The sequence below is a fragment of the Brachycentrus maculatus genome, unplaced genomic scaffold, assembly GCF_059751285.1.
Source record: "Brachycentrus maculatus isolate JH-2025_06_01 unplaced genomic scaffold, ASM5975128v1 h1tg000543l, whole genome shotgun sequence".
In the NCBI taxonomy this organism is placed as follows: domain Eukaryota; kingdom Metazoa; phylum Arthropoda; class Insecta; order Trichoptera; family Brachycentridae; genus Brachycentrus; species Brachycentrus maculatus.
In genome coordinates, this window is record NW_028281287.1 from 632,268 (window position 1) to 653,294 (window position 21,027).

Sequence of the window (21,027 nt, forward strand, 5' to 3'; positions counted from 1 at the left end):
TTTAAGTGTCAGATATGCAAATCAAACTGGACTTATGGTGGTTATATTTTTGGAGTCTACCAGGTCAAACCTGTTTCAAAGTTATTAGTTCCGTGGTGTAAGTCATAATCCATATTCACAAATATATAAACAAGTGTTGCCAGTATTGCAAGAACACACAACTCATTCATGTCGGTAAGAGTAACCACTCTATTTTTTGCAATCTCTCGCATATTTATTAATGCAAATATTTATTTCAAGTCAAAATGCGATACCGAGCAAATGTGTGTCAAAATGATTAATGATTTCAACAACATCATATATCAAAAAAATAGATTTTTCAGGAGAACGTTCTTAAAGTTTAAAAATATAATACAATGTATTAAAAATAAATATCAAGCCACTTATTGAACTTTTTACTGTGCAACAGATCTTTTTAGGTAAAACCTGAATGTTTTTTCTCCATTTGAAAAATATTCAGTATATTTAAAAAAGTAATAAAACAAAACCTTTTCTTCAAAATGCAAAAAAAACACTTTGTGCCCTGTAGCGGGTAAATATTAAGTTAAAAATATGCCGTTTTGCTGGGATATAGTACATTTTCTGGGCATTCCGAAAACTTGCATTACAGAACAATCGGCGGGTATGTATAAAGAGATGCATGATTGTGGAAGAGGTGAAGAATGATTGCAAAGATGGATTGGTGTGGCATTCTATTCTCTCTGCCTAGACCTGAGAGAAGCGGCATGGTGGTTAGTTGATTATTAAAAAAAAAAATCCCTTTATATGGAGCATGTATGCTGATTTTGATATTCTTTCCTCCAAAAAGATAATTTTGCTACAAATCAGCTCCCCGAGTTAGCTCTAATATGAATGCTGGGCTGAGATCCAATTTGTTCCCACACTGACACTTAAAAGAGGATTTATGTAATAGTCACGTAGAACGAAATAAACATTGATTTATATAAATTTTCATTTCCTCGTGATAATGTTACGTATTTATATTCCGAAATTAAAGAGCCTTACAATATGACAATAGCAACAATCGATGTATGTACAATACCTATTTTAACCTCAGCTTAAGGCAATAACTAATTTATAATACAAAGAAATAATATACATAGCATAAATATTTAACGAATGTCCCAAATATATGATATTTTAAATCAACCAAAGTGACCTAGATGATACAAAATACCTACAATGTAATAGAAATAGTGGTACCCAATTGTTATTTGATGTTATATTAAAATTACCATTTATTTCAAAGCTAAGGCTAAATTTTTAGGATTATTTTTAATTTTAGATTAAAAGTATCTTGTTTCGTCATTTTTAATCACATTTTTATTGAAATGTTACGTTGATATTATAACAAAATAAATAAATGTGTTGAAATATTTTGGTTTTATTGTTTGCACTTCTTGCTAGTAAACAATATATTCAAACCAACCAAGGACATATCACTGGTGAAATACCAAAGGGCCACAATGCAAAAAAAAAATTAACTCTTTATTCCAAAAACAGTATCTAAATCGTCAACATTTTCATATTCGAAAAAGACACCTTAATTCTAGCGTTAGAATTGCCTTTAAGAGTTGAATTTTTTTTTTGCATTGTGGCCCTTTAGCATTTAACTAGCGATATATGTGATAGTCAGTGGCGTGCACAAAGAATTAATTAAGGTAGGCAGCAGTAGAGGTGGGTAGTAAGGTAAGCTAGTACTACTTACTAGGGTAGGCAGTAGAGATAGGTAGTAAGGTACTTCTTAGTAAGGTAGGGTAGGTACTGGCCGCATTTTTATGTCACGCGGGTTAGTTAGGATAGGCGCTGCTTTGCTGCCTATATGGAATGCACTCCCCTGGTGATAGTGGTCAAGATTTTTAGCAGCAAAGGAGAAAAAAATCAACACAAATTTGAGTCAAAATATTTTTTATTAAATGTCCATACATCAATGCATTTAAAATTAATCGTAAAAAATAATAGAACTAAAGTAACAGTCCATGGTCAAACACTACTTAAACTAAATACATGTTATACATACAATCAAATGCATTCAGAAATCTGCATTTCAGACAGAAAAATATCTAAACCTTATATATTATATTATTTCATTTTATTTACATTTGAAGTAGAACCTCGATTACCCGGATTGGATTCAATAATAAATAAATAAAAATATCAGTAGTGTTGCCACAACGCAAAAGGCTGTTGGGCGAGATTTACATTGAGACAGTAACTGACTTCAAACTTAAGGCAAATCAGTGCTGACCCGGTACTCGGCTGTCCAAATTTAAAACACAGTAAGGGACATTTTTTTTTTGCATTTATGGACTAAGTAGAATCTACTTACTACGTACTGCTATTGTATAAATTGATTTCACGTCAGTGCTGACTTAAATATTCCCAGCGTTTATTTTCAAAGTCAGTCTGCTTCCCCAGCCAGCGGTACTGACATCGTCTAAACACCTAAATCAGTAGTTGGCAAGTCGCTGCCTCAGCGTTGTAGGGTGTCCAACGCTGTCTTTTACGAGTAAAATTTAAACATAGACTGGCCAATTTTAAGTCAAAATTTTGACAGCTTATAAAAATGTTGAAAATATACAGAAAATGCTAAAATAATATTATGAATAAATAGTTTTTTCTTTAATCATTGTAATATTATGAACATTTGCATTTTTCAACTGTGAAAAAAGATCTATAAACAGTAAGCGTATGAAAATTTTCAAAGATATGTACAAAATAGACTTCTCCATAACACTAATGGAATTCATATAACAGATATGCCTTAAAATATTGATTAATATTACTTTTCCCGCAATTTAGGGAAACTAAAATAAAACATTTCATGAAAACACCGAAATATGCATTTTTCATGCATTTATTATGTTTGCCAAGAGATAATTTAGAATAATTCATTTCATTCATTCAAACCCTTATCCGCACCCCAATGGTGCATAGGGCACTGCATCATATAAACGCAGTGTTATCTTGATCATTAACACATGAAGGTGATCAGCCCTCTGCTTCAGGTACCAGTCCAGGGTAATATTGAATAAATATTAAAGTGAAAAAATCAACTTTTCACTTTTTTTAGAATAATTAGAATTCATGAAACTAGTTGAATCAAAACATGCACTAAATAAATTAAAATTACCAGTGCAAATGATTTAACCTGAATTCCGGGAGCTTGAAAATGGCAATAATTACAAACTATCATTACATTTTGACATCTCAACATAGATGAAGAAGAATATAGGTAAAATTCTCCTTATCATTCATCGTTCACTTTGTGTAACACCACTTTAAAAAACACTACTTCTATGATATATTACCATACCACAAAGTCAACAATGCTTTTAATATACAAAAAGAATAAAGCTATTTACAGGGCTTATGACTTTGTAATAGGCTGGTTAAGTATTCACTTCACATACATTTAAAATTCACCTTCTATTCACCCATAAATCCCAGTAAATACCCACAGACCTTTATATTCTTCTTCATCTATATTGAGATGTCAAAAATGTAAAAATTACTCATAAAAGTGAGGAAACACAGATATGTGGACAAGTATTTGGTCACACTCAAAATGTTGTAAACAAATTGTCATATTTAAATACAGTAAACGCTCTTTTAACCAGCCTCTTCTAGGAATACCTCGCACCCAAATACACGCAGACAAGTAGCCACTAGATGTAATGTTCATAAAAAAATGATGTGACTACGCTTTTAAGTCGATTCAACAAAAGAAGCAGCAGAAAAAAACTTAATTTTTTAATCTAACGTTGTAGGCCTACTTTATTAAAAAAAATTGTAGTGATGTGTGCCTTTTTCCTGTACATTTTTTTTACAGTTTTAATTTTTAATGTGTGAGCTTCTAATATAGAATAAAAGTTCTGTTTTCTTAGTGTTTTGAAAAATTTTACTAGCAAGAGCGTTTTTTTTTAATCCTAGATAACTAAACTATATTTGTATATACATAGTAACTAAACATTCGTCAGGCGGACTACGTAATTAAAAAGTGAAAATTATCAAAAGTATTTATTAAATATAGGAACTGGTTACATGACACTTAAGTTTGGTTTATTAGGAATGAATGTAAGAGGCATTGAACAATAAATCACTTTTTTGCACAGCTACTACATATGTCAATATTGTGCAATCCACAAATGGCATTATTGCATTTCATGCATCGATGTTTTGTCATCCTACGAGTATTTGATGGACATAAATAACAGATTTTTCGCACATTAGTCACAGAATGAACAGGAGTTTCAGTGTCTAAAGACTCACCGAGAATATCTTTTATCATGACCTTAACGTCATAATAATACATACTTTTACGAACAACTAATGTAGTAACGCATTCAGCCTATTCTTATCTCTTTCAGATAGGCACCATGTCTCGCAGCCATGCATTGGAGATGTGGATCTATAGAAGAATGCTCGGGATATCCTGGAGAGACTACATCTCCAACGACGAGGTACTACGATTAATCAAAGAAATGTAACACCTACTCGCGACTATCTAGAAAAGACGCGCCGAATGGATCGGCCACGTGCTAAGACAAGAGGGTTTCCTACACAAAATAATAGAGGGGACGATCGAGGGAATAAACGCCAGAGGACGCCCACGCCGCGAATACCTAAGCGACTTATACGAAGACATGGGCTGCTGGACGTATGAGGAGCTGGAGAGGGCTTCCGAAAATAGACAAGAATGGAGAAGGAGATGTCATGTATTGCTGTCGACCAATCCGCAGGATTGAGACCAGAGAGAGAATGTAGTAACTAAACTTTCGTCAACCGGACGACGATATAGCCGTAGGTCACCTCCTAATTATTGTGTGATTGCAATCGCATCACCCAAAGAACTATTGGCCAATCAGGAGGGTAAACAAAGCGTGGCGGGAGTGGGGCGCGGGGAAGTAAGTGCACTTGACTTTTTCAGAGAGGGGTGTCGTCATGTGGACAAATGTCTAGTTATCTAGGGTAATTGTGTTTTTCACTACTTCTCTTCAACAGGATTTTTCATTAGCCCTGGGCTGATCCAATCAAGGCCAGTTAAGAGTGTCTACTGTAAAAAAAATACATCTATTGTATAATATACATAATACATATATACATAGTTATTTCATTCTTCACTTGACAATATACACATATCACTCACTCCTTTCAAGAACGTCATAATAAAAAAACTTGATTTTTCAAGAGAACGTTTTTAAAGTTTAAACATACAATATAATGTTTTGAAAATAAATATCAAGCCACTTATTGAACTATTTACTATGCAACAGATCTTTTAAGGCAAAACCTGAAGGTTTTTTTCTCCATTTCAAAAATATTTAGTATATTTATAAAAATAATTAAACAATACCTTTTTTTCAAAATGCAATAACAACAATTTCTGCCCTGTAGTGGGTATATATTAGGTTAAAAATATGCCTCTTTTGCTGGGATATAGTCCATTTTCTGGGCATTCCGAAAAAATGCACAACTGAAAATTGACGATTTTTGATTAATGACGTTCTTGAAAGGAGTGAGCGATTATATTTTTTATCATCCAGATTTTTCATTATGCAGACAACCCTCCGGATAATCAAAGTTCTTTAGAATACGCTACAAGTTATATCGATCCGGTTATTTATTATATTCCCAAAAATTTCATAAATATACAGGAAGAAAATAAATCTGACCTTTCAAAAATATCTTATATTAATAAAATTGACTGCCTATATGTATATATATTTTTTAAATATTGTTTTTTTTAACAAAAAATGTGGACTACATTATCCCAGTGTTAAAAAAATTCAAAGAATCAAAATAGGTAACGGACGAGACTTGTCAATTGCTATTCTACTAACTTAAGTGATATTATTTTTTGACATCTCAACTTAGATGAAGAAGAATATGGAAGTCTGGGCATTTACGAAACTTACGACCGTCATGGGTTGGTTTAAGTGATCACTTTATACCTGTATAAAATTCACCCATGTTTGACAACCTAACACTACTCGAATATCAGAAATTGTGTATATATTTATACAAATATTCTTCAATTGACGCCTTCTTTCACATATGAGTTCTCGGCACCATCTACGGTCGAGTTCGGTAAGTTTTAAGCCCTGTAAATACCCAGAATTCCACATTCTCCGTCGTCCATGTTGAGATTTCAATATAAATAACGCCTAACTCAGATTTGTAAATAAAGATTCGACACACTCAAAATATTGCAAATAAATTTGTTAATGTCTCAACCCAATATCTCTTCTTCATCTTCCTGAACCTCCACTTCCCCGTAAGGATTGATAATGTGTATCTCCTTCATGTCCTGCTCCTCTTCCTGCGAGTCCATATCCTGCTGGTCCAGATCTTGATCTTCGTGGTCCAGTTCTTGCTCTTGCTGGTCCAGTTCTTGCTCCTGCTGGTCCAGTTCTTGCTCCTGCTGGTCCAGTTCTTGCTCCTGTTGGTCCAGTTCTTGCTCCTGCTGGTCCAGTTCTTGCTGGTCCAGTTCTTGCTCTTGCTGGTCTTGCTCTTGCTGGTCCTGCTCTTGCTCCTCTCCCTGCTGCTCAGCGTAGTCCTGCTCGCTGTCCTCTTGCTCGTGCTGCATGTCCTCCAGCTGTATCTGGATTGTGTCTGCCTCTCCGTCACCATCTTCCTGGGTACCCTGCATTCCGAGAAGCTCTTCGGTACAAACGGATGTCAAATCCGTTATCGTCTTCAGCTGTAATAACAAACAAAGATTCAAACAAAACAAAGGTAAATTCAACCCTTACCTGTACATTTCATTGACACAAAGTTGTTTTTTTATTATTGTTAATTAAGTGAAGGCAAGATGACCAAGATCTACGCTTCAGATATCCGTAAAGGAAGGTATTAAAAAAAAATTAAGGTATCTCAATTTGACATGGAACATAGTTTTGTTCTTCCCTTTTTTTATGAGTCTGAAGTCTATTTTGAAGATGGAAGTCTGAGCATGGCCAGAACAAAGGCAGATCACCAAAGAGATGGATTGACAGCTGGGAATCGACATCGCAGGAGGCTAATCCCTCTTAAAAACAGGCCACAAGGCCTACACCAAGAAGAAAAGGAAGAAAAATATCAAATCTTAGGTAAAAAAGGAGACTAAGAATTGAGTCACCTTAGAGATGGTCATAAAAAAGGTGACATAAAAGCTGTATTGTATGTTTATCTGCTCTCTGTACTACTGTATGACTCGGAGACTTGGACTCTGAATGTTCACACTATGAACTGGTTAGGAGCATTCGAGATGTGCTTGTGCAGGAGAATGCTTCACATACCGTAGACAGATTTAGTCAGCAACTTTTTGGAGATTTTGAGGAGAGCCATTTGCAGTAGACAACTGCTAAAAGACAATAAGATCCGTAAAATGTCATATCTGGGTAACATCCTGCACGGAGAGAGGTATAGTTTGCTTCAAACAATACTGATGGGGAAGACAGTGTAGTCCTGGCAGAAGGCAAACATCTTGGCTGCGCAATATAACAGAATTCTGAAGTCGGAGCTGTTTCGGGTCGCATAAGGCAGAGAAGCCTTCGCCAAAACGATTGCCAACGTCATGGGGACCTGATACGGCACAGGAAGAAGAAGAATGTATGTTTACCATCTGGGCTCTCTTGCTTTCTTGTAGTAACATCTGCTGGTTGTAGAGCTCCTTATGGTGCACCTTATTATGGTATTTCAAGTGGTGGGCTTTGGTGAAGCGCTTATTGCACGGTGTGCACCTGAAAAGAGAAATAGCGAAGGGCTTAGGGAGATAAACACAAAGATGGAAGAAGAAATACGGAGAATTTTGGGGTACTTTCTTTAACACTGATTTTTAGAGTCTACTAAATTGTATTTTATTATTAAAAACACATAAAATAAAATTTGTGACAGTAGTTTGAAAATGGCCATTACAAGGCGAAAAAGTTGTCACAAATTTTCATATTATTTTTTATATGAAAAATAACTACTACTACTACTACTACTACCATCACGCCGTTTCTCCGCAGGGGTAGGCAGAGAGGATGGAACGCCACACTCTTCTGTCCTGACATACACTCCACACATCCATACATCTAGTCATACATGCCCTCCGATTACGCAGACTTTTGACACCGCCAGATTTTAGGTTCTGATTGATCTGAACGTGCCAAGAAAAATAACTCATTGGAGATAATCCAGATTTGTGAACAAGTATTTAGACACTCAAAATGTTGTCAAAATTTTTATTTTTGTGTATTTAATACATTTCGGATGGGTATTTTTTACGCCTGCGGACCGCTGGCGACGGGATTTGATAATTATTTACATATAGTTAAGACCTCAACAAGGAGATTGATACATAATATTCTTATAAAAACATTAAATATGTAATTCCAGATCCCAAAAAACATTGTACTGTTGGGAATTAGGTGTTGCGGTTACTTGTGATTAGTATACTGAGGGTCGGGCAGCAGACTATCTGAGTGTAATTAGGGTTGATGTTGATGAAAAAACCGCCAGACAACAATGTGTTAAGACTTACGCATATTTTTTCTCTCCAGTGTGTGTGAGCATGTGGTTGGACAACACGTAGGAATATGTGAAGCTTTTCCCGCATAGAGAACACTGGTACGGCCGCTCTCCCATGTGTAATCTGGAATCATAAATGGCCGTTCACATATTACTCATGACTATTAACTGATCGATCAAAGAACTTAATCCGAGAATTGAGAAACCAAAATATTCTCAAATTTTTTATTGATTTATTAAATACAGTGCCTTGTGTATCACTTATTATCTTAATATTTTTGATGATTAGGGTTGATGTTTTTTTAAGTAAATTATATTGAAAAATAGAAATACATTTTTTGTGAAAACCTATTGTTTTCGCAATTACAATGTCCACTTAATTTGAAATGAACCATTTTTAGCAAATGTATAAGAAAAAATCTCAGCACTAAACGGTTAAATATCCTTCTTTTCATGTTTTTTTACGTATTATTAACGACTATATGCTGACCAATCAAAGAACTAGATCCGAGGATTGACAAGATGAAAAAATCTCAAATTTGTTATTGATTTATTAAATATAATGCCTCGCTTATCACTTTACTAATAAGGCAATAGCCTTAATATTTTTGACGTTTAGTGTCTGCATTTTTTTTTATATAAAAAACTTGATTTTAGTAAAAAATAGAAATAATTTTTTTGTAAAAACCTATTGTTTTAGCAATTACAATGTCCGCCAAATTTGAATGAGACCATTTTTGCAACAACAAAAAAAGTCTTCAGCAATTTTAGCAAACGTATAAGAAAAATCGCAGCACAAAACCCTCTTAACTTTTTACAACTACTAAGGCCCATTCAGACACGGAATTTGATCCCAGTATGATTCTGACCCGTGCCAACGAGGCCCCAAAGATTTTACAACAAAGAGAGATTCTCCTCTTCTAGATGTAATGGTAATTCAAAACGTTTCATCATTCTGAAGTGGCAAAATAATTTCCAACTAATAATTTGAATGATGACAAAGTGAGTGAGTCCCATCCGCTTGTTTGTACTCTAATGTAAAATGTCGCTCACTCCTTTTTACAACGTCATATCGCTCATTCCTTTCAAGAACATCATAAATCAAAAATCATCAATTTTCAGTTGTGCATGTTTTCGGAATGCCCAAAAAATGTACTATATCCCAGCAAAACAGGCATATTTTTAACTTAATATTTACCCACTACAGGGCAGATAGTGTTGTTTTTGCATTTTAAAGAAAAGGTATTGTTTAATTTTTTTTTTTAAATATACTCAATATTTTTCAAATGGAGAAACAACATACAGGTTTTACCTAAAAAGATCTGTTGCACAGTAAAAAGTTCAATAAGTAGCTTGATATTTATTTTGAATACATTTTATTCTATTTTTAAACTTAAAAAACATTTTTTGATATATGACGTTGTTGAAAGGAGTGAGCGAAATGTCAAATCGTAATAATTTTATTTTAATGACCCGATGATGGAATGCTTATTCCGAAACCGGCAGTCACGAACAAGCATTTATAAAAGTGGTATTACACAAAGTGAACGATGAAGGATAAGGAGAGTGTTTCAATATCATACCTCTCATGTTTCTGACGGCTGCCAAAGTCTCCGAAGAAGCGATCGCAGATGCGGCACTTGTACGGCTTCACGCCCGTGTGCCGCATCATGTGTCTCCGCAGCTCCATATTCAGCACACAAGAGTACCCGCAGATGCTGCAACACGGATATCCACCAATCACCTTCTAATCTCAAAGAGATCTTGCAACACAGACTATGGAATGAATTACCTCTCCTTGTAAATAAATACACCTTCTCTGATAACTTTTAAGTACTGTTTGAGACATTACTATCTATCATTAGAATCTTAATTGTCCATCAAACCTCGTCCCTTAGCTTTTCCCTCTACCTCCTTCCCTAAACTCCCTTTTTTGCCTTCCTTATTATCATAAATTTGTGATTTTCATAAATGATTTATGATTTTAATAATGTTCAAGCACTATCTACCCTCTGATTGCAAACAACTAAATAAGGTATCAAATGTTTTGACAAATATCACTCTGTTTTTGAGTGGTTTAAGATATCGCTTTTTGGCAATAAGCCTGCCAATGTACATATTTCTTTTTTGTACATGAAGTTTAAACAAAATAAAATAAAATAAATAAAAATAAACACAGATATCCACTAACCACCTTCTTGCAACACCAATCACCTTCTGAATCTAAAGAGTGATGCCTACCTTGCAGATCCATTAGTGCTGTCCGTGTCTTTTAGATTACCTAATGTCCAAGTGACTCTAGCTACGGTCTATGCAACACCGCATATTGTGGCCCTACTTAGGCTTCAACTTTATAAGTTTTATAGCATACTATAGTAGGTACACATGAGTGGATTTACTCTTTATATTTATTATGTACCAAATTCAATTATGGTTGATAATAAGTCCTTCTCAGGCATACATTCTTAATTATGTTATACGTTTAGTAATATTTCTTAAGTATACATACATATTTATATAATATTTTATACATAATGAGTCGCTTACATGACAGCGAGGTCAAATTCGGGAGATCAATGGAGATTTCACGGTACTCCATTATCACGGCAACTTTTGTTTGATTGATATGTAAAAATAATACCTGCATACAAACGGCTTGATTCCTAAATGCCTGCGTATGTGAGCTTGGAGGGAAGCATTTGACCTGAAGGATGATCCACACTGCTCGCACGTGTGACTGAAAGTTTAAAAGAAATACACAATTATTCATAATGTACAATTATTGTTAGAAATATGTATTAATAATCTACGGTACAATTCCGGGTAGTGGACAAGCAACCTTAGAGCGCTTGTGCACTCCACGGAATTTTACCCTCCGGTTTTGAAAAATAAAAGCGACTAGGACAGTTTGATCGAATTTACGCGCAACGTGTTCACGCCGATCCGAAGAAAGTTGGATAAAAGCACAAGCCAATCCAAGCTAATCATCGTTTTATCACGCTAACTGAAGTGCCGGACGGTAAAATTCCGTGTAGTGCACAAACGCCTTATGTCCTCTACTTACGTGATTTCGACTTCAATGAATTTATACTTACGTGATTTAAAAAAATAGTCTTTTGTTTACATAAACTAATGTGTTGATGTAATAGTGAGTGAGTGAGTGAGTGAGTGAGTGAGTGAGTGAGTGAGTGAGAGTGAGAGTGAGAGAGAGAAACGGCACTAGCACCTCTCCCCCCGACCCCACCTTTACTGTCTACAGCATGGGTCGGCAACCTGCGGCCCGCGAGACATCTTGGTGCGGCCCGCGAGATTCTCGCCGCAACGCACATGACGGACGATATTATACACAATCGAGTGAAAGGAAGCGAGAAAGGGAGCGAAGGGAATCTCATTGATTTTATTAAATACAATAAATGTCGTTAAAATATACACTTGGCGTTTTATTTTTAAAACTAAAATATTTGTACATAAATATTGTATGTATACCTACTGCAAGTGCGGCCCGCACTGATCCCCATGAAAAATATTTGGCCCTTTTACAACAAAAGGTTGCCGACCCATGGTCTACAGGATGTGATTGGGGACTAAGTCATAATTTCACATTCTCATTCTACGATTAGAACAATTATTACACCAAATTTTCGAATTATGGATTGCGTAATAAAATCAGTTCCAGTGCTATCTACCATACTTAACAAAAGTAGAGGAATATAAATAATAAATAAGCAGTTTGTACTGAAATGTGACTATGTATTCACAGAAATAATTATGTATGTATCTGATTAAATAATAACTTCGAAAAATATTTTTTTTTTATCAATTACATGCAGGTAGATCTATTATATTTTCACGTATGTAGATACTATATCCTTTGAAACTAGCGCATATTATTACATACCACATATAACAAATATTTTTTTTCGACTTAAAGGTAAACCTTTGCACTAAATTAATCACGTAAGTAGAAGACTAACTGCATTTAAAAAAAAAATAGAAATGAAAATGACATTTTATTTATTGTTTCACTTTGTGGTAAGACATTATGAAATTGTAAAAGATAAACACTTGTTTTTTTTACCACTTTTCCATTTTCAGGTTTAAATGTAATGTCAGTTTACATTAAGACCTCAAGATGGAAGCATAGCCTCCGAAATTAGTCGTTATAAAATAAACTCAAGTGGTAAAAAAAAAACAAGTGTTTTTCTTTTAGATTGAAAATCATCATAATAGTTTTAAAACACTTGCATTTTCTCGTAGTAGTACTTCTTCTTGGGGTACTTCTTGCGCTCGCGGGGCTGCGGGTTGAGGACTCCGTCGGCCACCGGCTCGGAGCTCGCCATGATGGTCTCCTTGAGCAGCACGTCCTCCTCCTCCCCGCGCCCGCCGGGGACCACCTCCTTCAGGGCGTACTGCTTGCGCGGCCGCCCGCGACCGCCAAACTGTAAGGGCAGGCCAGACTATACACCGGGGCTACGCATCGCTCAGACACCACTCTCCTTAACATTCATCGTTCCCTTTGTATAATACTACTTGAAAACATTACTTCATCAATACCAGTTTCGGACAAATGAAGACCGTTATGTAATAAATCTACAGGCATAGAAATTTTCTTAACCTTTTCCACTCTGACCATTTTTTCTCATAACTGATCAGCTATTCTGATCAAAAAAATGTGACATTTTTCTACCATTATAATAAATATTTTGGTTCCCTAATTTTGGGAAACTCTGGCAATTTGTATGACCATTCGTTTTTATAACTGAACTTGAAAGTGTAACTTTCATCGTTTTCCATGGCGGATTAACTATAAAATATTTATTATAAACACATAAAATGCAATTTCTGTTATTTTGACTACCAACACTAATATCACAAAATTTTGAAATATAATTGCTCCACAAAACGAAAAAATATGAGTATCCTTGAAAAACCATCATAAATGAAGGATAACGACTGACTGTCCCAAAAAATATTAGCGTATGACAAATATTCTATCACCCAAAATGATAATCTATTTTTCCTAGATATATCTAAGTAATGGAAAGTTTTATTGAAGAAATGTTGGTTATGTTGTGATGATTAACTGCATTTATCTCAAATATTTCTTGGTAGAATATACTTGGGTGACAGAGAAATCAATGATTAAACTTATACCTTCACCGGACCAGACATTGTGGCCCACGGAGCTGCCTACTAGAATCATACGGGCCAGAATGTCTGTCCTACAGAGTGGTAAGAGTTAATTTAGAAATCCTTTTTACTGAGCTAAAACTTTTTCATTTGTATGTGGGGTCTGAATCCTAGATTATATTCACATTAACTCTTTTTTTTTTAATGTGCATATTACATACACAGATACACAGACACACAAATACACAAACATACATTCATACGTATACATACATACATGCCTGTGTATGGACAGGTAGATAAAATAATAAGATAAATCAGATAGAAAACAACAAGCGGACATAACCGAGAATCACACTAGAAGTAAAATTTTCCTCTTAAAGGCACCCTCGCCGATGTGAAAACAGTCGATATGCAAGGAGATACAGGGATACCACCCTCCCAATTCGCATTTTCATTTGCAAGTTGGTACCACTGATTGGGTGATAGAAACACATACATGAGAAACGCTAGTAGAGATCTCAAATAAATATAAAAAAATAACTCCTAAATTGGAGATAATCCAGATTTGTGAACGAGTATTTGGACACACTAAAAATGTTGTAATTTTTTTTTCAAACCCTCATCCGCACCCCAATGGTGCATAGGGCACTGGATTATATAAATGCAGTATTATCTTGATTGTTAACACACGAAGGAAAGGTAATCAGCCCTCCGCTTCAGGTACCAGTCCAGGGTAATATTGAACAAATATTAGAGTGAAAAAATCACTTTTATTTATTTAACCGCCCCCTGGGAATCGAACCCGTGACCAAGAACGGTAGCCGAGCGTGCTGACCATTACACAACGGAGGCGGAGACAAAATTATAATTAGATTGGCATAATCAGATTTAAATGATCGAGTCTAAAAACCGAATTGCGTAATGTAAATGCCACTACATACCTTGTTTCCAGCATTTTCGAGCATTTGCATCAGGGAACCATCTTTAGGGTCAACTGTTAATTCTATGGTCCCTCTGTCTGAATCTTCATCCTGATTGCCCGGTATATAGTCGGGGTCAGTTGTGTAATCTGCCACTGGAAAATAAACAAAAATGGTAAAAACATTTTTTTAACTGGTTCGTTGCCACTAGCGATCACGCGTTATGCGCTCTCCAATTCACTGCTCGCCAGGCCGGCCATGAAGTTGTATTTTTTAATGTGGTATTACACAAAGTGTACAATGAATGATAAGGAGAGTTTTTGGGTAATATATCCAAAATTAAACACAGTTAATGGATTGAATTCTACTTTATTAACATATATGATATGTCACGCGTTTCGTCTTATTAGGATATTATCAGACACTCTAAGTTTTGATATAAACACTCTTATAGTGTTTGATAATGTCCTCACTTTTACTTACTTATAACCCTTATCCGCACCCAGTGGTGCCTAGGGCACTGCATTGAATTGATGCAGTGTTATCTTGATCATTACTTACATGAAGGCAAGGTGATCACTCTTGCGCTTCAGGAACCAGTCCAGGGTAATATTAAATCAATTTTACGGTGTAAAATCACTAAAATAAATATTAAATAATGTCCTAATAAGACAAAACGCGTCACATATCATATATGTAAATAAAGTAGAATTCAATCCTATTCTGAGTATTTAATTTTGGATATATTACCCAACAATTCAATACGGAATTCTACCGCAGTTACAATAAATAGATAAGGAGAGTGTTTAAGTATTATATTCTTTATTGCTTTCTGTTTGTTTTGTTTTGCTATTTTTTACCTTTTTAATATTTTAGAGATATCTTGGCATGTTCCAATACTCGAAAATACTTGACCTCGGCAAGTAATATGAGTACAAAGTCATGTAAATCATATATATTCATATAAAATGTATGATGAGGTGCCTGAATGTATGAAGAATGAAAAGAATCTGAAAGAATTTAAAAATAAATGTTTTGTTTACTGTAAGACGATGTAAATATACATATGATGAAAATTAAGTGTAAAAAATATTTTATTTTAAATTTAATATAAGGTAAGTAAAGAAAAATTATATACATAAAAAAATAAATTAATAAAAATTTAATTATTAAAAATAATTAAATACATTCAGAAAATTTGTACGCTGGCAGTTGTGACGTGTCGCTCACTCCTTTCAAGAACGTCATAAATCAAAAATTGTCAATTTTCAGTTCTGCATGTTTTCGGAATGCCCAGAAAAGGTACTATATCCCAGCAAAAGCGGCAAATTTTTAACTTAATATTTACCCGCTACAGGGCAGAAATTGTTGTTTTACATTTTGAAGAAAAGGTATTGTTTAATTATTTTTTTAAATATACTTAATATTTTTCAAATGGTGAGAAAACCTTCAGGTTCTACCTAAAAAGATTAAAAGATTAACTGGTGACTTATTAATTGGTGAATTAAAAAGTTAAGAGTGCTCTTACACTCTCCATCATCCATTGGACTCTCGGCCCTTCTCTGATCATCCACCGGTTCCTGCTTCATCTTCATGACCACGGTGGCTGGATTCTCTCTCCGAGTGTACGGTGATGTGGCTGGAATCAATGGGATAATAATTAAATTTTTAATTACTAAGAAAATAACATTTAGGATTTTTACGGAGTGTGTGGAAGTTTTTTGGTGAGAGTATTTCAATGTTTTTTTTAATTAATATAAACCCTGATGATGACAAGGTTCTTGTTGAAACCGGTAGGTTAAATTGTATTCATAAAAAAGTGGTTATAACAAAGTTATTTCATTTTGTAAAAATTGTCAATTTATTTTTTATCTGTTTTTGATAATAAAATATAATTTAGTAGATTTAAAAATCAGTATTTAATATATTGATTAGCAATAGGAATGGATCTTCCTCGAAAGTTATCTAGAGAAAGGTGCTGCAGAAAGATAACATGATTTGAAGGCACGGCCTAGGTGACGTTGTCCAGGACAGAAGGACCTATAACCTGAGGACGAGGAGAGCTGAACCCAGCAGTCTACAAAGACAATATATTGATTGGAAGAATATATTGATTAACATATAGTTCTACAAATTAAACGTCAAATCTGTACATTTTTAAAGTTCTGTTGGAATAGTTTGGTATTGTAAAAAAAGTCATTTTTGTATCTTAAAGATGAACTTTTCTTAAGATTCAAGTATTTTCACACTTAAATATTTGAATAATTTCATTAATTGATTCGGCAGTCACTTTGTGGTAAAATCTATCCATTTTTAATTCATGTTTTACTTAGTAAATACCACTATTTCAATAGTGGTATTTACTAAGAAATAGAAATAGTGATATTTACTAAGCAAAACATTAATAAAAAATTTGAATAATTACTGTTTTTTTACGGTTTCAACTTTTGATACTTAGAGTGTAAATAAAGTTTGATGTTCCTTACGGATGTGCCCCGTTTCATCGGGGTACTTGCGAGGGCGTCCCCTCTTCCTCTTGAGGGGCTCCTCCACCAGCGGCCACTTCACATCCCCTTCGTCCTCCACCGGAATCTCGTACTGCAGGTACACCCCGTTCTCCTGCTTTATGGTGATCACCTCCATGCCTGGAAAAAGTGATACGGAGCATGTGTAAGACGGAAGATATCATGAGGTGAGAAGTATCCAAGGAAATAACAGCCTCAGCCCATTTCTTTTCTATTTGATCATGGGTGAATTGATAGAAGAGGTTGCCAACATGAACCTGGGCTACCAACTGGGCGGGAAAAGAACCAGCAATGTCTGCTACGCTGATGAGGCCGTCATTATAGCAGAATCCGAAGACGACCTCCAAAGAATGCTTTTCAAGTTTCACTTGACATCGGAAAAGTGCAATTTTATGATTAATTGTAACTGCAGACAGTTGGTAGAATTCCATATTGAATTGTTGGGTAATATATCCAAAATTAAACAAGGTTTATTGGATTGAATTCTACATTTATTTATGTATATGTTAATATGTGACGCGTTTCGTCTTATTAGACATTATCAAACACTCATCAGGTGTTTGATGTCTTAATAAGACGAAACGCGTCACGTATTAACATATACATAAATAAATGTAGAATTCAATCCAATAAACCTTATTTAATTTTGGATACATTAACCAACAATTCAATATGATGATATCTATTGACAAGATAAAAGCATGACCCTTTTAAAGAGTCCAGTAATATGAAAATTAGTTGTATATAACAGAACCATTGAACAGGTGATGGAATTTAAGTATCTTGGAGTTGACGTTAGTAGCAACGGTGATCTCTATGGTGAGACTCTAAAACAAATCAACAAGACTGCAGCTATATCCGGACGCCTCAGAAATTCAAAGTGGAGGAACTAATACATGAGAATAGAAAGTAAAATGAAGATATACAAAACATGTCGCACACTCCTTTCAAGAACGTCATAAATCAAAAATCGACAATTTTCAGTTGTGCATATTTTTGGAATGCCCAGAAAATGTACTATATCCCAGCAAAAGAGGCATATTTTTAACTTAATATTTACCCGCTACAGGGCAGAAAGTGTTGTTTTTGCATTTTGAAGAAAAGGTATTGTTTAATTGTTTTTTTAAATATACTAAATATTTTTCAAATTAAGAAAAAACCTTCAGGTTATGCCTAAAAAGATCTGTTGCACAGTAAAAAGTTCAATAAGTGGCTTGATATTTATTTTCAATACATTATATTAAATTTTTAAATTTTAAAAACGTTCTGCTGAAAAATCAAGTTTTTTTATTTATGACGTTCTTGAAAGGAGTGAGTGATGTGTTTGACCATTAGCCACTTATGGAATTGAGGCTAGAGCACATATGTAAAACACTGTATTACGGTATTTCTTACTTTTTTTTTTAAAGCAAAAAATGTTAAAAAAATTTTCACAAAATGATGAATAAAATACCTTTTTTGGAAGGCGTGGATGCTTTTGCATTGGACTTTTGAAACTCCTGAAGATGTTGAGTATCAAACATATGAGTATGGAAAGTAAAATGAAGATATACAAAACATGTGTTAGACCAATAGCCACTTATGGAATTGAGGCTAGAGCAGATACTTGTGTAAAACACCGTAATACGGTATTTCTTACTTTTTTTTTAACTCAAAAAATGTTACAAAAATTGTTCGCAAATTGATTAATAAAATACCTTTTTTGGAGGGCGTGGAGGTTTCTGCATTGGACTTTTGGAACTCCTGAAGACATTCTCGCAGGGTGTCGTGGGAAGATATACACTGCTGCTTGAACTGGTATGCTGACATCAACCGATCCACGCATGTCAGGCAGATATTCGACGGCAACGGCTCTGTCTCGGTTACCTAAATCAAACGCCACATCAATCCAATCATCGGGTATTTTTTTATTTATCAAAACTATGTATGATAGATGTTCAAGTGGTGAAATAAGAAAAAATGAGTTACTAACTAACTAACCACCACGCCCCTTTTCGAAGATTAGTCGAAATACAATCTCTCAAAAGAATGTGCAACAAAACGATGTATGATAGATGTTCGAATAGTGAAATAAGGAAGGAATGCAAAGCTGAGACAAGCATTATCGATAAAATTAAGAAAGGTGTGTTGAGACCGTTTGGACATGTAGAACGAATGAGTGAGGAAATAACGGTAAAACAAATTTACGAGGCGAATGTAATTGGAAAAAGGAGCAGAGGAAGACCAAAAAAAAATTGTCACGATCAAGTATGCCAAATACTTGAAAGTGGTATCGACTCAAACCAAATAGGTTAGGAGTCGAAACAATCGGCGGGTATGTATGAGGAGATGCATGAACGTGGAAGAGGCGAAGAATGTTTGCAAGGACAGAGTGGTGTGGCGTTCTATTCTCTCTGCTTACCCCTGCTGCGGGGAAACGGCGTGATGGTTAGTTAGTTAGAGTAGATAGTGAGATTTTAAAAAATACATATATATTTATTTATCTCAAATTTCCAATAAATTGTTTTCAATACGCATATCTATTTGTTTAATATTACCCTGGGCTAGTAACTGAAGTGCAGGACTCATCACCTTGCTGTCATATGATAAATGGTCAAATTAACAACGCGTCAATTTGAGGGTTATATATTGTTTATTGAGAAGCATATTATATTGATTTACTACATATAACTACTGTAGATTAAAAGAAAAAATATATACGAGACCTACCTTTATTTTCCGAATTTTTATGGGTAAATTCCGTATTTGGAAGAATCAAATTTCATTTTCTACAATCATTTTCATTTTGAAAAAATAAAGATATCAAAAATAGAAATATTTACGTACGTGTTTTTAACATTTTTCATAATTTAAGAGCACACGCGTTTCATGTAATGAAGTAGTACTATTTGCATACAAATACAAATATTTTAATCAATTCGGCTGCATCTCTGTCTGGGTCACTCCGATAACGCGAGTATCACTGCATATGTCGCGTGATTTTAAAAAAAAAAGCACGAACGAATTAAAAAGTATATTATGCACTTGCACCCAAACATCTGACAGCCAATATGAAAAATGTAGCAACATAAAAAAAATCAAGGCGTGGGGTAGCCATGTACAAACATTTGGCATTTTTCGACCACATTTTATTTTCCACTCACCTGGATCGAGCTGCAGAACATGTACTTGTCGCTGAGCAGTTCGTTGTTTTCGTCACAATCAAATAGCGATACCATGTCGCCGCCCTGAAGGCACACGCGACATATCATTTCCCACTCCATGTTAATTTGACGCTTATCCCACCGCTCAAAGATTCGTTACCATTGACAGGCGGTTATCGAAAATTAGAAATAGGAAATTATAACCAAGCATAAAATACCGACCGCCAGAGTTGCCAACAGAGAAATTGAGCGTCGGTCTCTTTCGCAATATGGCCACACTACAGGAACGAAATGTTCGATGACTTGCAGTCGAAAGCGGCTCGTAATTTTTTTAAATGTCCTTAAATATTAATACTTAATTCATTTAGCTTGGTGGATTTAAATAAATAAACACTTGTGTAAGATCACTTATGACTTAATTTAAGTAGACATTACGAATTTCGAGAATTACCTGTGTTCTAACCTGTTGATTAGAATATAATATATCATATATGTATAAATATGTAGTTCTCAAAACAAATACATGATCTTCATAAACTCGAAAGTGCTATTATGAGGAAAAAAATAAGTATGGATTTTATGTTATAATCTTTAATTTCTATGTACTCTGGTGCCTAATTCATTAATGAACGGAAATTGGTAACAGACGGGGTTAATCGAACGAATTGAATAATAGAAAATGGAAACAAACAATCGAAACATTATCGAGAAGACAAATTATTTTGTACTGATAACATTCATTTGAAATTGGTCAGAGTGGTATATAAATTGTTTAACTTTTCTGAACGAATCGTAAAATTTATTCCATCG

General features: G+C 34.6%; 1 protein-coding gene across 1 annotated transcript; it reads right to left on the bottom strand.

The window, feature by feature from the left end:
* Window positions 1-5,674: 5,674 nt before the first annotated feature.
* Window positions 5,675-20,497, bottom strand: LOC148301556 (uncharacterized). The gene is made up of 11 exons (XM_088273084.1): window positions 20,218-20,497; window positions 18,772-18,940; window positions 17,036-17,194; window positions 16,078-16,188; window positions 14,571-14,704; window positions 12,742-12,935; window positions 11,138-11,233; window positions 10,080-10,214; window positions 8,510-8,620; window positions 7,604-7,724; window positions 5,675-6,703 (listed from the first exon to the last, which is right to left on the bottom strand). The coding sequence occupies exons 1-11, from the start codon at window positions 20,335-20,337 to the stop codon at window positions 6,233-6,235; spliced, it is 1,821 nt and encodes a 606-aa protein (XP_088129210.1). The 5' UTR covers window positions 20,338-20,497; the 3' UTR covers window positions 5,675-6,232.
* Between the last annotated feature and the right edge of the window lie 530 nt (window positions 20,498-21,027).